The sequence below is a fragment of the Toxorhynchites rutilus genome, chromosome 1 (assembly GCF_029784135.1).
Source record: "Toxorhynchites rutilus septentrionalis strain SRP chromosome 1, ASM2978413v1, whole genome shotgun sequence".
Taxonomy (NCBI): domain Eukaryota; kingdom Metazoa; phylum Arthropoda; class Insecta; order Diptera; family Culicidae; genus Toxorhynchites; species Toxorhynchites rutilus.
Genome location: NC_073744.1, coordinates 15,191,169 through 15,208,721, shown reverse-complemented (window position 1 = coordinate 15,208,721; position 17,553 = coordinate 15,191,169). Strand labels below are relative to the sequence as shown.

The 17,553-nt window shown below is 40.2% G+C and overlaps 2 protein-coding genes across 5 annotated transcripts in view; one reads left to right on the top strand and one right to left on the bottom strand.

Moving 5' to 3' along the window:
* The window catches only part of LOC129762769 (tachykinin-like peptides receptor 86C), a 181,347-nt gene that overhangs the window by 63,629 nt on the left and 100,165 nt on the right, over window positions 1-17,553 (top strand). The gene's annotated exons all lie outside the window — the stretch shown is intronic.
* LOC129762752 (phenoloxidase 2) lies at window positions 453-17,272 on the bottom strand. The gene is made up of 5 exons (XM_055761275.1): window positions 16,903-17,272; window positions 8,813-9,789; window positions 8,599-8,744; window positions 1,044-1,225; window positions 453-973 (listed from the first exon to the last, which is right to left on the bottom strand). The coding sequence occupies exons 1-5, from the start codon at window positions 17,195-17,197 to the stop codon at window positions 528-530; spliced, it is 2,046 nt and encodes a 681-aa protein (XP_055617250.1). The 5' UTR covers window positions 17,198-17,272; the 3' UTR covers window positions 453-527.

Sequence of the window (17,553 nt, the reverse complement as noted above, 5' to 3'; positions counted from 1 at the left end):
TCCTATTAGAATTTTCCATTATTCCCGCCTGTTAAACAGCGACTTTATTGAATGTTATGTCCCCCAAGATTTCCGCTTATCGTTTCTATTCCTCGATAAAAAGAGGGAACCGGCTGACTGGCAGCGCATACCTGGCAGTTGGAATTGAATTCCTGCGAAAGAATTATGCCACGTCTCTTATTCTAAACATTCAACCATCTGGAAAAAATGTGAATTTGCAATAAAGCATTTAATTTAATTTGCAAAAAGGTATTCTGTATTAAATGCATTTGTTCTGCGAATGATGGCTATGTTTAGATTGATTAATTCATTGAACATTTGTCCGTTGATATAACCTAATGATGGTGTGGAATCGTTGCTATTACCCACGCAGACGAATTAAATTTTAGTTTGATGAAAACGGTATCGCCATCAAATACTTTTCGGTTATTAGTACTAATTTATCGAGCTCATTCATTTAGTGAATATGTATTTATTTCGCCTTTTTCCTAGTACATTTCAATGCCAAATGTTAACCATAATTGATATTAATTCTTCGGAACCGTTTTGTCGACGTGAACAATGTTCAGCGGCTGGACAGCCATGTTGGGCGTCAGGAAAGCGGACAACTTATCGATACCGGTGCGCGGCAAACGGTCGAACGGATAGCCCATCGCCTTGGCGTCCGGGTAGAGCCGATCGCGAACCCCGCAGTACGAGGCCGCATCGTTGCACGTTCCGACCAGATCCTGCACCACCCGATCCTCCTCGTAGTTGGATATCATGATGAACAGATCCGCGGGGAAACCCTCGGGCAGTCCCTTGGGGATGAGCATATGGGCGGGCCAACCGCACCCGCAGAAGTTGAACTCGTCCTCCTCGGGGGTGCCCGCTTCGGGCCGATTGACGTCCAGATTGCGGAAGGTACGCTCGAACGGGATGGTGACGGTCGATTCGCCCGAGCGGCGTCGAATGCGGTTCGCTCCCGGGCGGACTGTGTGGATTCGAGAGTTACACATTTTAGTCTAGTGAACAAATATACTTTGTGGGTGATTGCTACTCACGGGCAACCAGGAATTTATCCAGCTCCGCCATGAACAATCGCTGATCGCGGAACAGCATCGGCTGGCCACGTTCGTCATTTCTGGGCGCCATGAAGATTCTTACGAAGCCCATCCGCTGCACATCGGAAGCGTTCTCTATTTCGATGGTGAACACGAAGGGCGCGTGCTGGAGATGAGTGAATCTGGAATTAAAAATACATACATGAGGATAATAAGCAATGGCAATAACATTTGTTTGTCGGGAGCAAACACTGTGATCTGTTTGTGCCAATTATTTATATCGGTATCAACATATCACTCATTAGACCGGATGAAATTGATACAAGCAGCTGCTTGTATGGATGTCGAGTGCAAATCGAGTGTGGGAACTGCCACACATTGCTCCGTAATTACGAACTCATTGATCGAACAAATTGTAATATTATCCAATTGAGCTGCGCTACCAGAGAAGAGCGCAGCCTGTGCGGATGACCGAAACCGGGGACCGGGTTTTACTTGTTAACACGATACCAACTGTGCAGCCACTATCTGCAAATTGGATTTTTGCACGTCATTACTGTTAGCAACGTTATGCAAATTAATTATTTGATTCGAATCGATCTAGAAACGCAGAATATGTATGGTATTTATGAAACATTTATTTTTTGTTAATTGGAAATCGGTTGGGTTCGGTTTCCGTGTAAATCCAGCTGACCTACATGGTGCTGAAGCCATGGGATCAAATTATTCAAATGGTATTCTCCTATAGGTTGGCTTTTTGTCCGAAAGTGACATTTTGTAATTATGTTCGGTTTGACACTCAACTCTTGCGCTCGCATGTTATAGCGAATTCGACTTTGTGCAGTTTCAACTCCAGTGCCAAACTAACTGCTGTCAAAATGTTTCTTTATTCACTCAGTTTCAACCGAGTTTCGCACTAGGCTCAACCCGAAAGCTGTTTGTTTCGCACTGAAATGTTTCACAGGTTCGCACTCGGGTTCACCAACACAACTATACTGAACTGTCAAGTTCCAAGTATTGTTTTGGAAAATCTAAAAATAAAGACTATGGAAATGGAAAAGCTGCTGCTTTTGCTTTTGTATTATTTGAATCGTAATCCAACTCGGATTCTGATTTTGAAGAGTATATTCGCGTAGACGGCATTAAGCTTCGTGTGCTTTCAGGTGGAATAAACATACCGATATTATGAATTAAAATTTACTTTAACATATCGTGTTTTTTATTTTATGTGATGAAATAAGAGGTTTTTTTTCCGAAATTGCAAAAACATATTGAACGAAAACTGTGTCTGATAATGATTTTATATTATAACTAGCTAACCCGGCAAACTTCGTCCCGCCCATTTACTTGATTAATTCTCGAGTAATGCAGAAATTTGTGTTTTATTTGTATGGCAGCCACCCCTAAGAGAGGGGGGAGGGGTATCTAACCACCATAGAAACATTCATTGCACCCTAAAGTTTCCATATGCCTAATTTGGTTTAATTTGCTTGATTAATTCTCGGGTAATGCAAAAATTTGTGTTTCATTTGTACGGCAGCCCCCTCTAAGAGAGGGGAAGGAGTATCTTAACACCATAGAAACATTTATTGCATCCTAAAACCTCCACATGCCAAATTTGGTTTCATTTGCTTGATTAATTCTCGAGTAATGCAGAAATTTGTGTTTCATTTGTATGGCAGCCCCCCCTTTGAGTGGGGGAAGGACTGTCTAACCATCATAGAAACATTTATTGCACCCTAAAACTTTCACATGCCAACTTTGGTTTCGTTTGCTTGGTTGATTTCCGAGTAATGCAGAAATTTGTGTTTCATGTGTATGGCAGCCACCCCCTTAGAGAGGGGGGAGGGGTCTCAAAATATCACGAAAACCTTCCCCGGCCCCAAAAACCCCTACATACCAATTTTCATGTCGATCGGTTCAGTAGTTTCCGAGTCTATAAGAATCAGACAGACAGACAGACATCACTCCATTTTTGTATATATAGATGGTTATTATTTATGGAACAAACATGAAATGCGTCGACAAAATGTTAAGTGAGTGTCAGGACAACATGTGTTAGGTAGTTAAACAATATGGAGTAGAAATTTTCATTCAAACTTTTATATGTTTACACTGTACTGCCTTTCTGATCTGATAGACAATAATTTACCACCCAAGCACTAATATCGCCACCAGACGTCGACACTGTACATTTGTCATCGCAAATATAAACAAATCAGACTATATAACGCACACCAACAAACCGCCGCATTCGTGAAACTGAAAACGTTTTTTTTTTATTACAGAGTCAGTTTGGAACTAACTCAGTTTTGAAAACGAATTCGCTCTTAGTTTTTTGGTTGAAATTCAATATTACCACACACCACATACCATCAATTATATCCCACGGATGCTGGAATTGGAATGAGCCGTTCTAATTTAATAGCGTTCCCGGATGATGAGGAAAGGGTGATGTATTCACACTAGGTATAGTAATGCATCGAAATCCGGACACTTAAGCGCTTACGATAATAACTTAAACTATTAAAAAATATTGGCATATCATGGCATGAAAAACTACCGTTCGATGGATTTAAAAGGCATTCAAGTAAATTACCAATCACATTCCACAAAATCATGGTATATTTGTTCAAAATTTTAAAATGTCTTCATTGTGTCTTGATTTTTAATCATCATCATGATTTGAGTACTGGACACTTTTGCTTTTGATTCCGGACACATGTTGTCAGCAGCATTTATTTGAGAGAAATTATTTTTAGATTGTTGTAAAACTTATCAACTTATTATTGCGTCACAAGTAGCTGGACTAAATGGTAAAAAAATGGTTTGGTGAAAAGTTTTTTTTTAATTCAATTATTTATTGCATTTTCACAAGTCCATATAATGCACAATGGTCCAGGGAACGAATTTAGGTGGAAATTTGCACCTAGAGCTCGACAATTAGACAAGAACTGTCTTTGACAAAGTTGATACAGCATATAGCACTTGCTCCCTGACGCGAGAGACTTAATTCTTTCTTTTGCATTTGAAAATTTATATAGGGGAGGCTGGACCTGAATCGAACCTTCTATGGCGTTTATGTCATGGAATGGAATAAAACTATTCAGTAAGTTTTTCTTTGCACGTATTTTTACAGGCGTTCGTGATCGTCTTTGTCGCAATGCACATGTGAATAACAACTTATGGCTCCAAACATGCAACTCCACGCGATAAATAACGATACGCGTTATGGGGTTTACCTTCTCAGGTTTTCCTAAGATAACTCTTGGACGTCGCGATTGGAGTTCAATCTCTAGAGTACACTCGATGATTATAATGTTTCGTTGATCCGATTGATTTTAGGAGAGTTCTCTCGGTTACCGTCTCAGGTTCCCCAAAAATAACTCTCCGTAGTCGCAATTGGAGTTCGTTGAAGAATACGCTTGATGATCAACGGAATTTATTGCCGATCCGTATGGTTTTAGAGGTGTTCCTTCGGTTACTCTTTGCAACGTGTTGAGACACATGAAATTTGAGAATTTTCGTTTCGTCGAATGGTCGATAGTTTGCGTTTACAAACGCAGCGCTGCTTGAGTTTAATTTTCATCAGCTCGCGCTCAAAGAAAACTCGTATTCTCTCTTGGTGCGAAGAGCACAAAATTCATAAGCACGACAGCGCAAAATGTACCCGGCGCAGAACTCAGATACTAAACATTTCTTCTCACGCGTCTCATTCTATACACACACACACATACACATAAAATTCTAGCGCCCGATTTGTTTTCGTTCGTTCTAAGCAAAGCATAAAAACAACAGCGCGCCCCCATTTGAACCGTATACGCTTGTGTGAAGAAAAATACCTCAACAGGGAGAGCAATCCAGATTCAAGCGCGCAGTATAGAAATACGGTGCAAGCACGGCGCAAATTTCAGCGTAAAACTCAGCTTGAAACTGTGCGTAAGAACGGCGCTGAAAACCAAACATTTCATCTGTGTTTCGGAGCGTGCTCATTCGCCAGAGCGCATGTGTGCACAAGAAGTGGGAGCTCAACTGGGTACAAAAATCTTGTTGCGCACCAGCACCGAGTTGCATTCTGAAATCTGATTAATACCTCTCCCCACTAACAACTACCCCTTCCATGGTATTCGCTAGGGAACCACGCTTCTGGCCTTCAGGCGACGAATATCATACTAACATTCCTTCCCTTCCTCTCATGACTGTAAGGACGAGGCAGGCGTTGTTATTGACTATTCATGGAGAGCAACTACGAATTGTACAGTCTTCCCAAGCTTAAGCTCAAGCTCAAGCTCATTTTTTGATTTGGCGCTTTTGTTGTAAACTACATAAGGGTCTAAAAACAGATTTTAAACTGTTTTGTTTAGCTTGACCCGTTTGTATGCACATGGTTAACTTTATAACTTTGTTTGTAACGCTGTCACAAATTGATAGAAATTTAGCCCCCTTCCTGTTGACCGATGATCTGAAGTTTAGAACACATCTTTATCTCTGCAGTTATTATTAAACTGCGTCTACCATGATCTGGAAAATCCAAGACGCCGGTCGCTACAAAATAGCGGATCGCATATTTTCGTTAACACTTTCGACGCCCCGTCACCTAGATATGGGTGACACTTTCCTCGCTCAAATTGAGTAGGATTTTTGTAACGTGTAAAAAATCAAGAGATTTCAAACGTATATTACGCAGGATCGTTCTTAGGATTTATGTTGAAATATATACCATTAGATGGAAAATTTATCCAGCATTTTTTTTCGCCTGAGACATCAACAGTGGAAATTGAAAGATAAGCAAACACGGCATTAGTGAGATGGTTGCTATGTCATAGAAAAAAAAATCATTATCTCAGCGATACCAAGGTGTATTGTAATGGCTCACAGTGTCAGTGTGTTTGTGTCGTGAAATATAGTCTACAAACGAACATTATTTCACCGAAAAAGCTACTACTCCCGATGACTTTAAATAAGACTAATAATAAGAATAAGATAATGGAAAAAAGTTAGAAATCCCATAGCTATCCATTGAAAATGATAGCGGCTCAATGATTTCATGTGTATTCTGCCTCAAAATATCCCGTAATCGTAAGTATTTTTAACATTTAGTTGTTTCTTCCCCATTAACTTCTTATTCAATGTAATCAATGATGACAGTCAAGCGGCACTTAAAGCTCTCAATGCTTTTAAATGCTCTTCAAAAATTGTATGGGAAAGTATTTGCATTTTACGGCAACTAAGTCAGATAGGTTCGGTATAATTGTACTGGATTCCTGGCCATTGCGGCATAGAGGGCAACGAGCGAGCAGATGATCTTGCCAGGAACGGCGCAAACTCACCATTCACTGGTCCAGAACCATTCTGTGGACTTTCTGACTGTGTGTTGAAAAGTGAGCTGAATAAATGGGAAGACCGGGAAGTGACAGCCAATTGGATGACTGCATAACTTAAACAGGCAAAAAAATTTATTACGCCGAGTATTAAAATTACTCAACAGCTGCTAAGCCTTAGTAAGAAAGACCTCAGCACATTCACTGGTCTTGTAACAGGATACTGCCCGAGTAAATACCATCTCAAAAACATAGGTTTAGCTCAAGATGATATTTGTCGCTTTTGTAATGCCGAAAGCGAAACCTCGGAACATTTACTCTGCATTTGCGGAGCTCTAACAAGACGCAGACTTCAACACCTTGATAAGGCTATTCTGGAGCCCGAGGAAATTTGGTCTGTGTCACCGATCAGAATTATAAATTCTTTCAAACCGATTATTCCTGATTGGTACCTATCTCGCTATAGCTTTCAGTCTACTCCTTCATCAATAAGCAGTAGATAAGCTTGAAGCGTAGTAGAAAAGAGGGGCATACCACAAATAATGGACGCAGTGGTTCACACCCAACAGTGGAAAAAAATAATTACGACATAATTTTCATTGTTTACCGATCCACATATACTTTGTGTACTATTCCACCCTGTTGTATGATATTCATTAATCATTTTCAATTAGTCAGTTGAACCTCCTGTCAGAAGCTAATTTTTTTTATGTTCGGATGAAACTAGTCCAAATGTCGCAACATTTAATTTTACTATTTACTATCAGATTTATTGTCGCAATAAGTGCGAAAGAGATGCAAAAAAGCCTGCACCAACTGTTGCAGAATTACATAAGAAAACAACTGTTTTGAACAATCACAGTCCTACGTCAAATCTACGTCCATGCCGCTAGGCTCATACCCTTATCCTTTTTTTTCAAAAACCCCATCAATATGGACACCAAATGAAAGAACATGACTACTAGAATACAGTTATTGATGAAAAATGTAAAACCAAGATGGCGGCCACTACAAAATGGCGGATTACAGATTTTCTCAAAACCCTATCAATATGGGTATCAAACGAATGGGATTGACTAGTAGAACACAGTTATTTATGAAAAATGCAAATCTTAAATTTTAAAGGAATTGTTGAACGGTTTAGTTTAGATAAATATACTAATGATGCAGATAATGTACTAAAAACTAGATAATAAAATAAATGAGAAAAAAGTTTGGATTTTCAAGATCAGACAAAAGCTACAATGTATCAATGTTATCCACGTACATAGAAACGGGTCAGGCTAAATAGAACCGTTAAAAAAAAATAGGATACTGTTTATAATCGAGTCGTCCTGTATACCGAAGAGTTTTACGGTCACCTATATCGAAAACCTTTGCTCCATACCCCATACTAGGGCTTTTAACATACTCTTATGCAACTCCTTCAATGAGAAATTTAATCGATAACTTTTGATCCGTCCGAATTTAAAATCGTCTTCTGAATGTGCTTTTTATTCAGGACATGGATTTGTGAAACACACATTGATTTTTGACATTTTTTGTTAACAGTTAGGTACTATATTTGACACAATAGTAACTATCAATCACATTAATTCAACATGCAAAACATGTAACGGTTTTGGCATGATATTGAATGTAATGAATAAGTGTCCGGATTCTAAAGCATTACTGTATATCTTGCTTACCCAGCTTGTGGGAGAGATCAATGGACGATAATTTTTCGTTTAACTTTTAATAAAAGCATTCCTCTATCCTTCGTGAAAATTAATTTATTTGTGTGTGTGTGTGTGTGTATGTTTGCTGGACTGCTTGGAAATTGTTTGATGTAATTGGAATAGTTTAACCCAGTGCACCCATTGGATGAATGCATATCCAAAGAATTTTACGAATGGCACCGGCTCCCCACATGCATACATTCTCTAACGGAAGCCCTCCGAGAGCTTTCACTTAATTAATTTACTCCCACGCGCTGAGGGTTCTCGAGATCGAACAGTTTGTATGTTGTAAAGTGTTTTTCATAGCTGACTAGCTACTACTTATAGCTGATTGGAGCGGAAAATCGATCCACTTTTGCGTTTTGCATTGGGAAGAACGATTAATCGCTTATGGCGGAACATTTTCTCTCGATTGGACAGAATTGTGAATTGAACACACATGGTAGGAAACCCCCGAAGGAGACTATTCTGAATTGCAGATAAATTTACTAATTGGAATTCATTATATTGACTCACCTGGCGTACACATTGCCCCGTGGCACAAAATCCATTCCACGTGATAAATCCACATCGGACTGTTGCCAGAAGGTGTGCAATGTATTTGCCGGAGCACCTTCCGATTGAACCAAAACCCCAGTGATTGAAATGCCCTCGTAGGTGAGCTGCAAGATTGTACAAAGGACATTGATTCACTAACTCTTTCCGATTAATTCGCTCCAGAAAGTCCCACCTGATTCTTCGTGTACGGTGTCAGCTTCCGCTTGTGCTCCTGGAAAATATCATCGATGAACGCATGCCATCTGTAGAACACCGGATCTCTCATAGCGGTCGCCACATCACCCATCACGCCGAACGATTCCAGGTGACGATGGTCCGGATCGTGGGTATACGACAGGAACACGTGCCCGGCGTTGTGCATATCACCGTACAACTGACGATTCGGCGAAAGAATCGAAGACTCGATAATGTTTCCCAGAATATCAATGCCCTTGTCTTCGTCCAGGAAGATGCGATTGCCCGACTCATCCACCACAAAGCCCTGGTGGACGGCTTCGTAGATGCGATCGATCCAGCGCTCCAAATCCGCCACGTCCTGCTTGATTTGGTCCAGCTCGCGGTTCAGATCTTTGATCACGGCATTGTCGACTCGTCCCGGCCAGGTGCGGCTCGCCACCAGCGAGTCCAGCTTCGGGAAATAGCCCTCGGGAATCGGATCGCGAAGATTGTTCAACCGCTTAACCCGTTGCAGCCGGTTGCAGAATCGCTCGAAATTATAGCGAACGATCAGCTGGGAGTGCATGTAGTAAAACAGTTCCCCGCGGCGATCCTTGTCCACGATGGCACGGTTCGAAGCATCGAATGGGTACACCAGATGCCAATGCCAGTGATGTAGGTTGACGCCGATGTCCTCTCGGAAGTACCACAACCGATGCTCGTCGTCCAGATCCGAAGCGGTGAAATCTTTCGGGATTACGATTGGCATACGCATGCCCTCCGGCACGACGGTCGCTTCCTCGCGGACCTGCTCGAAAACCTTCGAGTCGACGTACTTATCTGGGAATACCTCGACGATGTTGGGCAGCTGGAGGTCCCGGGTATCGCGCCGATGAAGCAGAGCTACCGAGAATGCGTAGTTGAAGAGGTACGGATTGATACGATCGCGGGCGAACACGGCGCAGCTCTGCAGGTCCTCGATGTTGCGCATTCCTGGTTGGAGAATGGTAACAATTATTGCATCAGAATGGAACGTTTGATCGGACAAGAACAAAGGTCAATAATAAAGGATTACATTTTTGAAGAATTATCACAATTGGAGAGAGAGAGAAAGAGAAAGAGTCACAGTCGATGACTCTCATTGGCTCATTGGTCACTCAATAACACGGTTCGGCAAAGTCATATTCAACTGAGGATGTGCAGGGAACTATGAAGCCATCGTTCTTCGCATTCAATTGGAAATGAGATTTGTCCTTCTTCCAGCGGTTTCTCTGTGAAAATTAATCTCTCTCGTGTATCTTTCTTTACCGTGCAACTCGTGGGACCTTTATAAATAATATCAATCTCTAAATTCTAAAAACCTTGGAAATCTGAGGTTTTCTGGAACTAGGGATGCCAAATTCGTTGTTCCACATAATGTTCAAAGAGACGTCATCAGGGGTTTTGGTAAAGAGAAGACTCTTCGCGGTGTATCTTTTAAATCCGCGAAGCTTGACAATCTGGCAGCTTCGCCGCGATCAGAGTTGAGATACCAACCGCCAAGGGAAGATCCGACATAATATTCGCGTCGGTTTATTTTCCTGACGACGTCCCTGAGGCGCTTCCCCTAGAGGCTGCGGCGTTCGTAAATTACTGCAAAGAAATCAACAAAGATTTCATAATTGGCTGTGACGCTGACGCTGATTCTACAGTTTGAATCAGCTTCAATAGAATGAAACGATACGATAGTTTCTGTCTATAACAGTAATTGTCCACTAAAGAGAGTTTCTTCGACGAGAAACGTTCCTTGGTGGAACAAAAGGCTTCGCAAAACAGCGCGGAAACTGTTCAACAGAGCACAAATTACCAATCGTTGCAAGACTCAGTGAGACTCTTGCAAAAGACCACTCGAATGGGCTAGGTTTCCTTGAGAAGTACTGGACTTACTGATGAAGACTCACTTCCCGGGATCTACATCTGTATATACCAGTCTTAGCTATAATCGTGACATAGAATGCTCTCGAAGGTGTCTCACAGGACCTGAAAGTGCAAAGGAGGTCGCAAATATAGTTGCTGGATTGGTTTTCATTGGTTTCTGGAACTGATGTGCCCGGACACACAGACTCAAATTCCAACATATTCAAAACAAATTTCTCAAGATCTTTTTGAACTTTCCCGCTGAACGAGAACAACGGAGGTTAACGCCTGGCTACCCTAGATGAGTATATTCAGAAATGCATCTAGAAATTTGGAGAGAGGTGCTCCTTTTCCGAGCATGAAGTTGCCCGAACTCTGATCGTTGTTATGGTTAAGTTTAAGTTAAGGTTAAGGTAAGTAGGTAGTTTATTTTAACACTTTGCTGTTCGGCGACACCATAGTGGTTACGTGCCCCTCATGTCGCTCAGTATCGTTCGCATTCTGTTGGTGTTTTGTTTAGGCACCAATGATTTACAAACTTACACTTACAACAAGTTTTATTGTTTTATACGTAGGAGAGATGGGGGAAAACGGACATTTTAAGAAAAAAATCAATTAAATCTTCCGAAACTCACGTTTCCCCAAACCTCAATGCAGTTTCTTGCAATAACACATTTTGTCTTCGAATTATTCGACCAAATGTTTTACGAAAATTGTTTTCAATTATTTTTACTGAAATTGAAGCAGACCGAAAATCAGAAGTTGATAATACCTAAAAATTCATAATTTTTAATTTTAAGTTGGAGACATGGCGACATGGCATGGCGACATGGCGACATACAAAACAAGCATTTTTGCATGCAATTTTTATTTAGACTTAAGATGCATAGCAATAGCTGATCACTTAATATGTTAAAAACTTATTGCCAAACAAAAATAGTATAAAATAAATATGTTTATGCAAAAAATGCGCTAATTTGGCGTGAAACTGATCAACATCAATGTCCTGGAAAAAAAGGTAATAAAGATGGTAGAGTGCGACATAGCATGCACTGCCATAGCTATTTTTCCAATTGTGACGTCAGTATTTGTGTTTATCTTTGATTGACTACCACATCCATAGGAAAATGCTATTTTCAGAATGTGTTTTATCAATTAAAAACATACATTTTGTAAGAGTTCCTTACAAGAGTTGTAAGTATTCCATACAAGAGTTGTAAGAGTAAGAATTTAGTAACAAAAAGACGACTGAGTGACATTGGCGATGGGAGTGGTACAGTGTCGACGTCTGGTGGCCACTTTTAACGTGGGGAATTAAAGGTGAAAATGTCCAATTAAACGTATCGCATTAAATGTCTATCCAATTGGCTAAATGTCGCATTAAATGTGAATTACTGTAACACAAAATCATTTTCAGACACAATTTTCATTTAAAATTTACTCACAACTTTCTAAAAAGGGATTGTTTTAAGAAATAGAATACATATTTGATTTGAAAAAGAGGATTTTCATTCATTATTTTAATATTTAACGTATATTTATTCCACCTTTAAATCTACTATCATTTTCATTTCACAAATTGGTACACGAAGCTGCTGTCAAGGCGGAGTAAAGAAAATTTAAAACAATCCTTCTGACTGCCATTTATAGCATCACATACTTCCGGAATTATCTTAGCTATAGATGCTTTCGAGATTCTAAAAAACATCGACAATAATCTGAACAATATTCCAGAAGAAAGCCACACCAAAGTCATTTCTAATTTCACTCTTGCTGGTATCCCTCATCCCTCATTAGTGTATCTTGGCGTTGTATTTTTGGAGCAATTAAATCAAACAGTGTTTCCACTTGTTCAGGTGTTATTCTCAACACTGCTCTGTTCTCTCGGGGATGATCGTAGAGTTCCTTCAATATAGCCCAAATCCCTTTGCCTTTCTCCTTTTTTCGGATAGTACCTTCAGTTCCATGAACTTCAGCACGAAGTATTTTTATACACAGTCAGCGTGTATTTCGCGATAAAATTGTGCAATGATAAGGGCAACTGAAAATCTGAGAGGAAAACTGCTAATATCCAATCATCTGTCAAATTCGGATCTGATTGCAGTTTCTGACTTTTTGATGGACATTTGTAAAATCACCTGGCATCCCTGGTAAAGCCGTGCTGTAGTATCTAGTTTCTCGCCAGCAGCTCACACTGTGTGAACGGACAAGGTGAGTCAACCAATTGTCAAGCGAGTTCACCGGCTCAGTAGCTGCTCATTTTCAAGTCAGCTACTAGCACCGTATAAATGGGCCTTTGGTTTAGGGGAGCGTAAAAAAATAATTGATTTTCAGGGGGAATGAACACGTTATCAAAATTAAAAATATGAATGAACATTAACTTCTCCGTATTCAATGAGACACTTTTTTTGCAAGTAGTGGAAAATTCTCATGAAAATTGTTTTTGATGACAACTTTATATTATAATGCAAAGATTTAGTAACAATATCGGAAACTGTATAGACAAATGGTCAAATAAGAAACAGGAATAAGAGTAGTGGGGGTAAATTGGTCTTGGGGGGCAAAGTGGTTACCTGCTTGTTTGGTAGTATAACTATTGACTATTGAAACCGTATTGATAATCATGTTATGTTTGAAGAATTTGATGACTTTTGAGTCACTCTGTACTTCAGTAGAGCTGTCAAAATGTCAAAATACAAATAAAAACCGAAATCGCTTTCTCGACAGCCATTCGGCCGTAGTTCTGTGCGCATGGTATCTAAGGAATTTCACGTGAAATTTAGTATATTCAATCTGATGTGTTGGACAAATCATAAGTCTGGGCAACTGTTCACTAGGAGTTCACTGCTAGGAGAGGTGAACAGATATTTTGTTCAATCTCAGCGATTATTTAGCATAGAGAATTCTTTGGTGTTTGGGGACAAAGTGGTCATATATGTTATTCACTTACAATGTTCTGTTTACTAAAGCTGATATACCTCTCGTCACATTCTGCTCTTGATGAGGTTTCTTTTGTGGCATTGACCCCGGCAAAATATGTCACTCCAACTAAACGATGCCTTATTATGCGGAACGTTATGTGTTTCTTACTACGTTTTTGTATGCATGAGAAAAAATAAAATTGACACTCTAGGTGAATAGGCCAAGCTTATTTCATGCATGTACCTACTATATCAAATATGATTTGAACAAATTTGGACGAAAAAAACGCATAAATCTATCCCATCTATCCCATTGATATGTGCGAGTGACCACTTTGCCCCCACTAGGTGACCACTATAACTCCAAGCAAACAAAATGTTGGATTTTCACTTTTTTTTCTAATGATGAGAAGTGTACTATTTTGAATTTTTGTAATAAAAGCCGTTTGCTATCTTGAACAACAATGAGTTGAACTATTATATTCTTCGACAGATGGGAATTGAAGCGGTATGTGGACGTTGGAAATGGGCATATTCCTTAGTATGACTAATATGCCCCCACTTCCCCTACGTGTTTCAAGTAATTAAATAACATGATATGAAAACTTTTATTCAATTTTTAACATTTGAAAATTGGCTTCGTGTCTTCTAATCTCATAGAGATTACACTAACGAGTTTGGGACCGAAATTATGGACCCTAATTGAAAGTCGTCACTGTCATCGTGAACATCAACATTAAATTAACCACATGCCATGACATACTTCGGTCGACACTCGGCGCAATTATTGTGAGCTGCATTCACGCATCACACTACAGTTGGCGCGTAACACATGATCTATATGTGCACTAGAGGGCCAATGAAAATGGCCATCTCGAATTTTCAAACGGGACTTTCTTAACGGGTTTACGGGACGCTTCATTTTGACGCGTTTCGAATTTGATGAGGAAAATTACAAAAACCGTTTGCAATTTTAGGTCATCTCTTGTAATGGTATTTATCCATTGATCGAGGTAAAACAATATTGAAGTCTTGTTTTTTTCAAAAGTGTTGAAATATCGAAATTCTCTATAGGGTATACATATATCTACGGACATGAGGTGATCCAAAAGGTATTACGGGATCGTTCCAACGTTCCAAAATTTGGATGCATTATGTGATACAGCAATAGCGGTCGATGGAACAACTTGGAAAAATTTTAAGTGGGCGGATCTAGTGGAATATTTCCTTCCAACAAAATCTTCAAAGACATCGTTGGGCCTACTTGCTACGAAAAACGAAATGTAATGGCAGGTAACGCAAACTTTTCATTTGATTGTAACCAAAAATAATAATAGAAAAAATATGATAGAACATATAAAGAGTTGTAGTTGTAGAGTTGTGTGAACAGGTTACTTGCCAAAAGAGCACAAACAAGTCAAGTGTTTATATGAAAGGTGCGCGAAATAAATGTAGAGTATAGAAATAATCTGTATAAATAAAAATGTAAGGCAAAATCTGTTGGTAAGCGGAAAACCCGAAGAAGGGATGGTCCGATTAATAATTTTATATTATAAAGACGAATTTTTGTAGAAGTACTAGACAATTTATAGTAAAAGGAAATTGTAAATGATCAAAGGGTAATCAATCAATGAAGAGTTCAGTGATTGGACTCACTAACGTTCACTTAGTAAGAAAACATTCCATGAATATATAACTCATATTTTCATTTTTGCTATATGATTACATTGATTTCTAATTGTTGTTTGATGTATTCGTTTACGCTTCAAATTGACGCGTGTTTGTAGAGATAGGTATATAAGAAACCTTCGTAAACCTAGTGTTGAAAATGTTGATTTCCACGAAAAACTACCCCATGCAAAATATCAGCTCAATCGCACCAGGTGTCGCAAAGCCGTCAATGTTTGATTTGTTTGAAAACCGAAAAAACACCCAAGGGGCCAAACAGCCAAATAGTCAATATTTGATTAGAAAAATCTAAGACATTTGGAATCAACTTTTTTTTGGAAACCCCCGATTCCTTTTACTCACTGCACTTTACTCAATCACTTCAAAATGCAATGAAGTCCATTTGACGGGGATGAATGAAGTGAGATATTCGAGTTGTAGAAAGAGATAGCGACTAAACGCCCGACTGACTATTAAGTCATGTTGACGGAGAATCTGCGTGAAGAAGCCAATAGTCATTCCTAATTGAATACGAAGGGGAATTTCTTTATAGTCCGCTGACTATCTTCAGTTGAATATGACTATGCCGAGCCCCGATACATAATATAGGCTTCAAGTCGGTTAAAGCCATGCTCTCTCTCAAGAGCCACTCAAGGGCCGAAAACTTCAGCGAAATAACATATTGTGTTATTGTTTCCCTGTTATGCTCCACTCCATTATCGCAAATTTATGTAAATCAGGCCTTTCCGTGGTGGCGTGTCCTGCTTTTCTTGAAGCTGTGAAATTCCAGCGAACTGATAACAACCACCGGACAGATAAATATTTGCTCGGCATATCTTCCGGAAAGGAAAACAATAAACCACGAGCGCGTGGATCGCCGCGAATGCCCTTCTTGGGAACAGGGTGAAAAAATATAGAGGAAATCAGTGCTTTTCGAGCGGAAGGCATTTACATTCTCGGTTCTCACTTTTCCTGCTGTTGTAGAATTATGTTTGCATGGATGAAGTGTGCCCTGGGAATAAATTTAACCAAGTAATACATCTCAAGGGTGGTTCGACCTGTTTGGAGACGTAAAATTTATTTTCGTTAACTACAAATTGAGCTCTACTCAGCGGAGTGTAGGAAAGTTTGATTCAAGGTAAAAAAAGTGAACGTATTCAATCAATTTTGAATGGTAAAACGAATAAATTTTGTTCGAACAAAAATTCCATCATTGCGACTATAATCCTCGTTCAATTTGAAAGTTCGAATGCATCGTGCGCTTGTTCTCAAATCTTCAAAGTTTGAAAATATTCATCTCGAAATCAAATCCTGATTGCAATCAGTCAGTGATTTTCCTCCGTTCTCTGCTCGCTTTTTTCTGAGTTGGAACGTTGAGCGAACAACTTCGCGGCAAAGTGCATCTGAGCAGAGTGAAATATGCAGCACACAAACCCATATCGGTGAAAATGCACCTGCTTCTCACTGATTGGCCAATAATAATGTTTTGTCGGTGTCATTTTGAAAGCTGCCCACTCAACAATTTTGTGTAGGCGTCTCGCGAAAAAGTGCACCATTTTCTCTTGCAGAGCACCAATAAGTGGATCAGGACCCAAAACTAAATCAATATTCTCGCACTTACCCATGAAGATGTCGATCAGCCTGGCCGCAATCTTCCGATGGCGGGGAATAAACAGCGAAAACTGCTCCTGCCGCCCGAGGGACATCGGGATGCGGAGATCCGGCAGCGCGATACTCCTCACCGGGATGCGTTCCTCCGCTTGGTCCCCGAACCGGTTCTGAATTTCTGGTCCGATCGGTCGATACCGATCGGTCAGATAGTTATCCGGCACATCGAAGATAGCCTTGCCCTTGCCCATGAAGATGGGTTCCCGGGGGCGATCGTACAGCAGCAGCAGGTTCTTCTTCTGGATCATCTTGGTAGGTGTGTGTGTGTTTAACTCAACGAGGAAATTCGATTTAACCGACCGTGTGGCACAGGAGCAGCAGTGGAACGTCAACTGATGACCGATAGCAAATTGTAGGAGGCATTTATACCGGTTCATTGTGCCCTGAATGTGTATTAGCCGAGGCCATGGCTACTATCAGCTAATTTCGATTGGGCGAAAAACCGCAAGCTGTGATAATGACCTTCGAGCGAGTGTTGCGTTCGCTAGCGATGCGTAAGAAGCGTGAGATTCGCTCTCGCTGGGGGATGTGGATTGAGCCGGGAACTAGTAGCGGACGTATTCTGTAAACCGCAGAATGAACTTCGTTTGTGAGTTGGTGACGT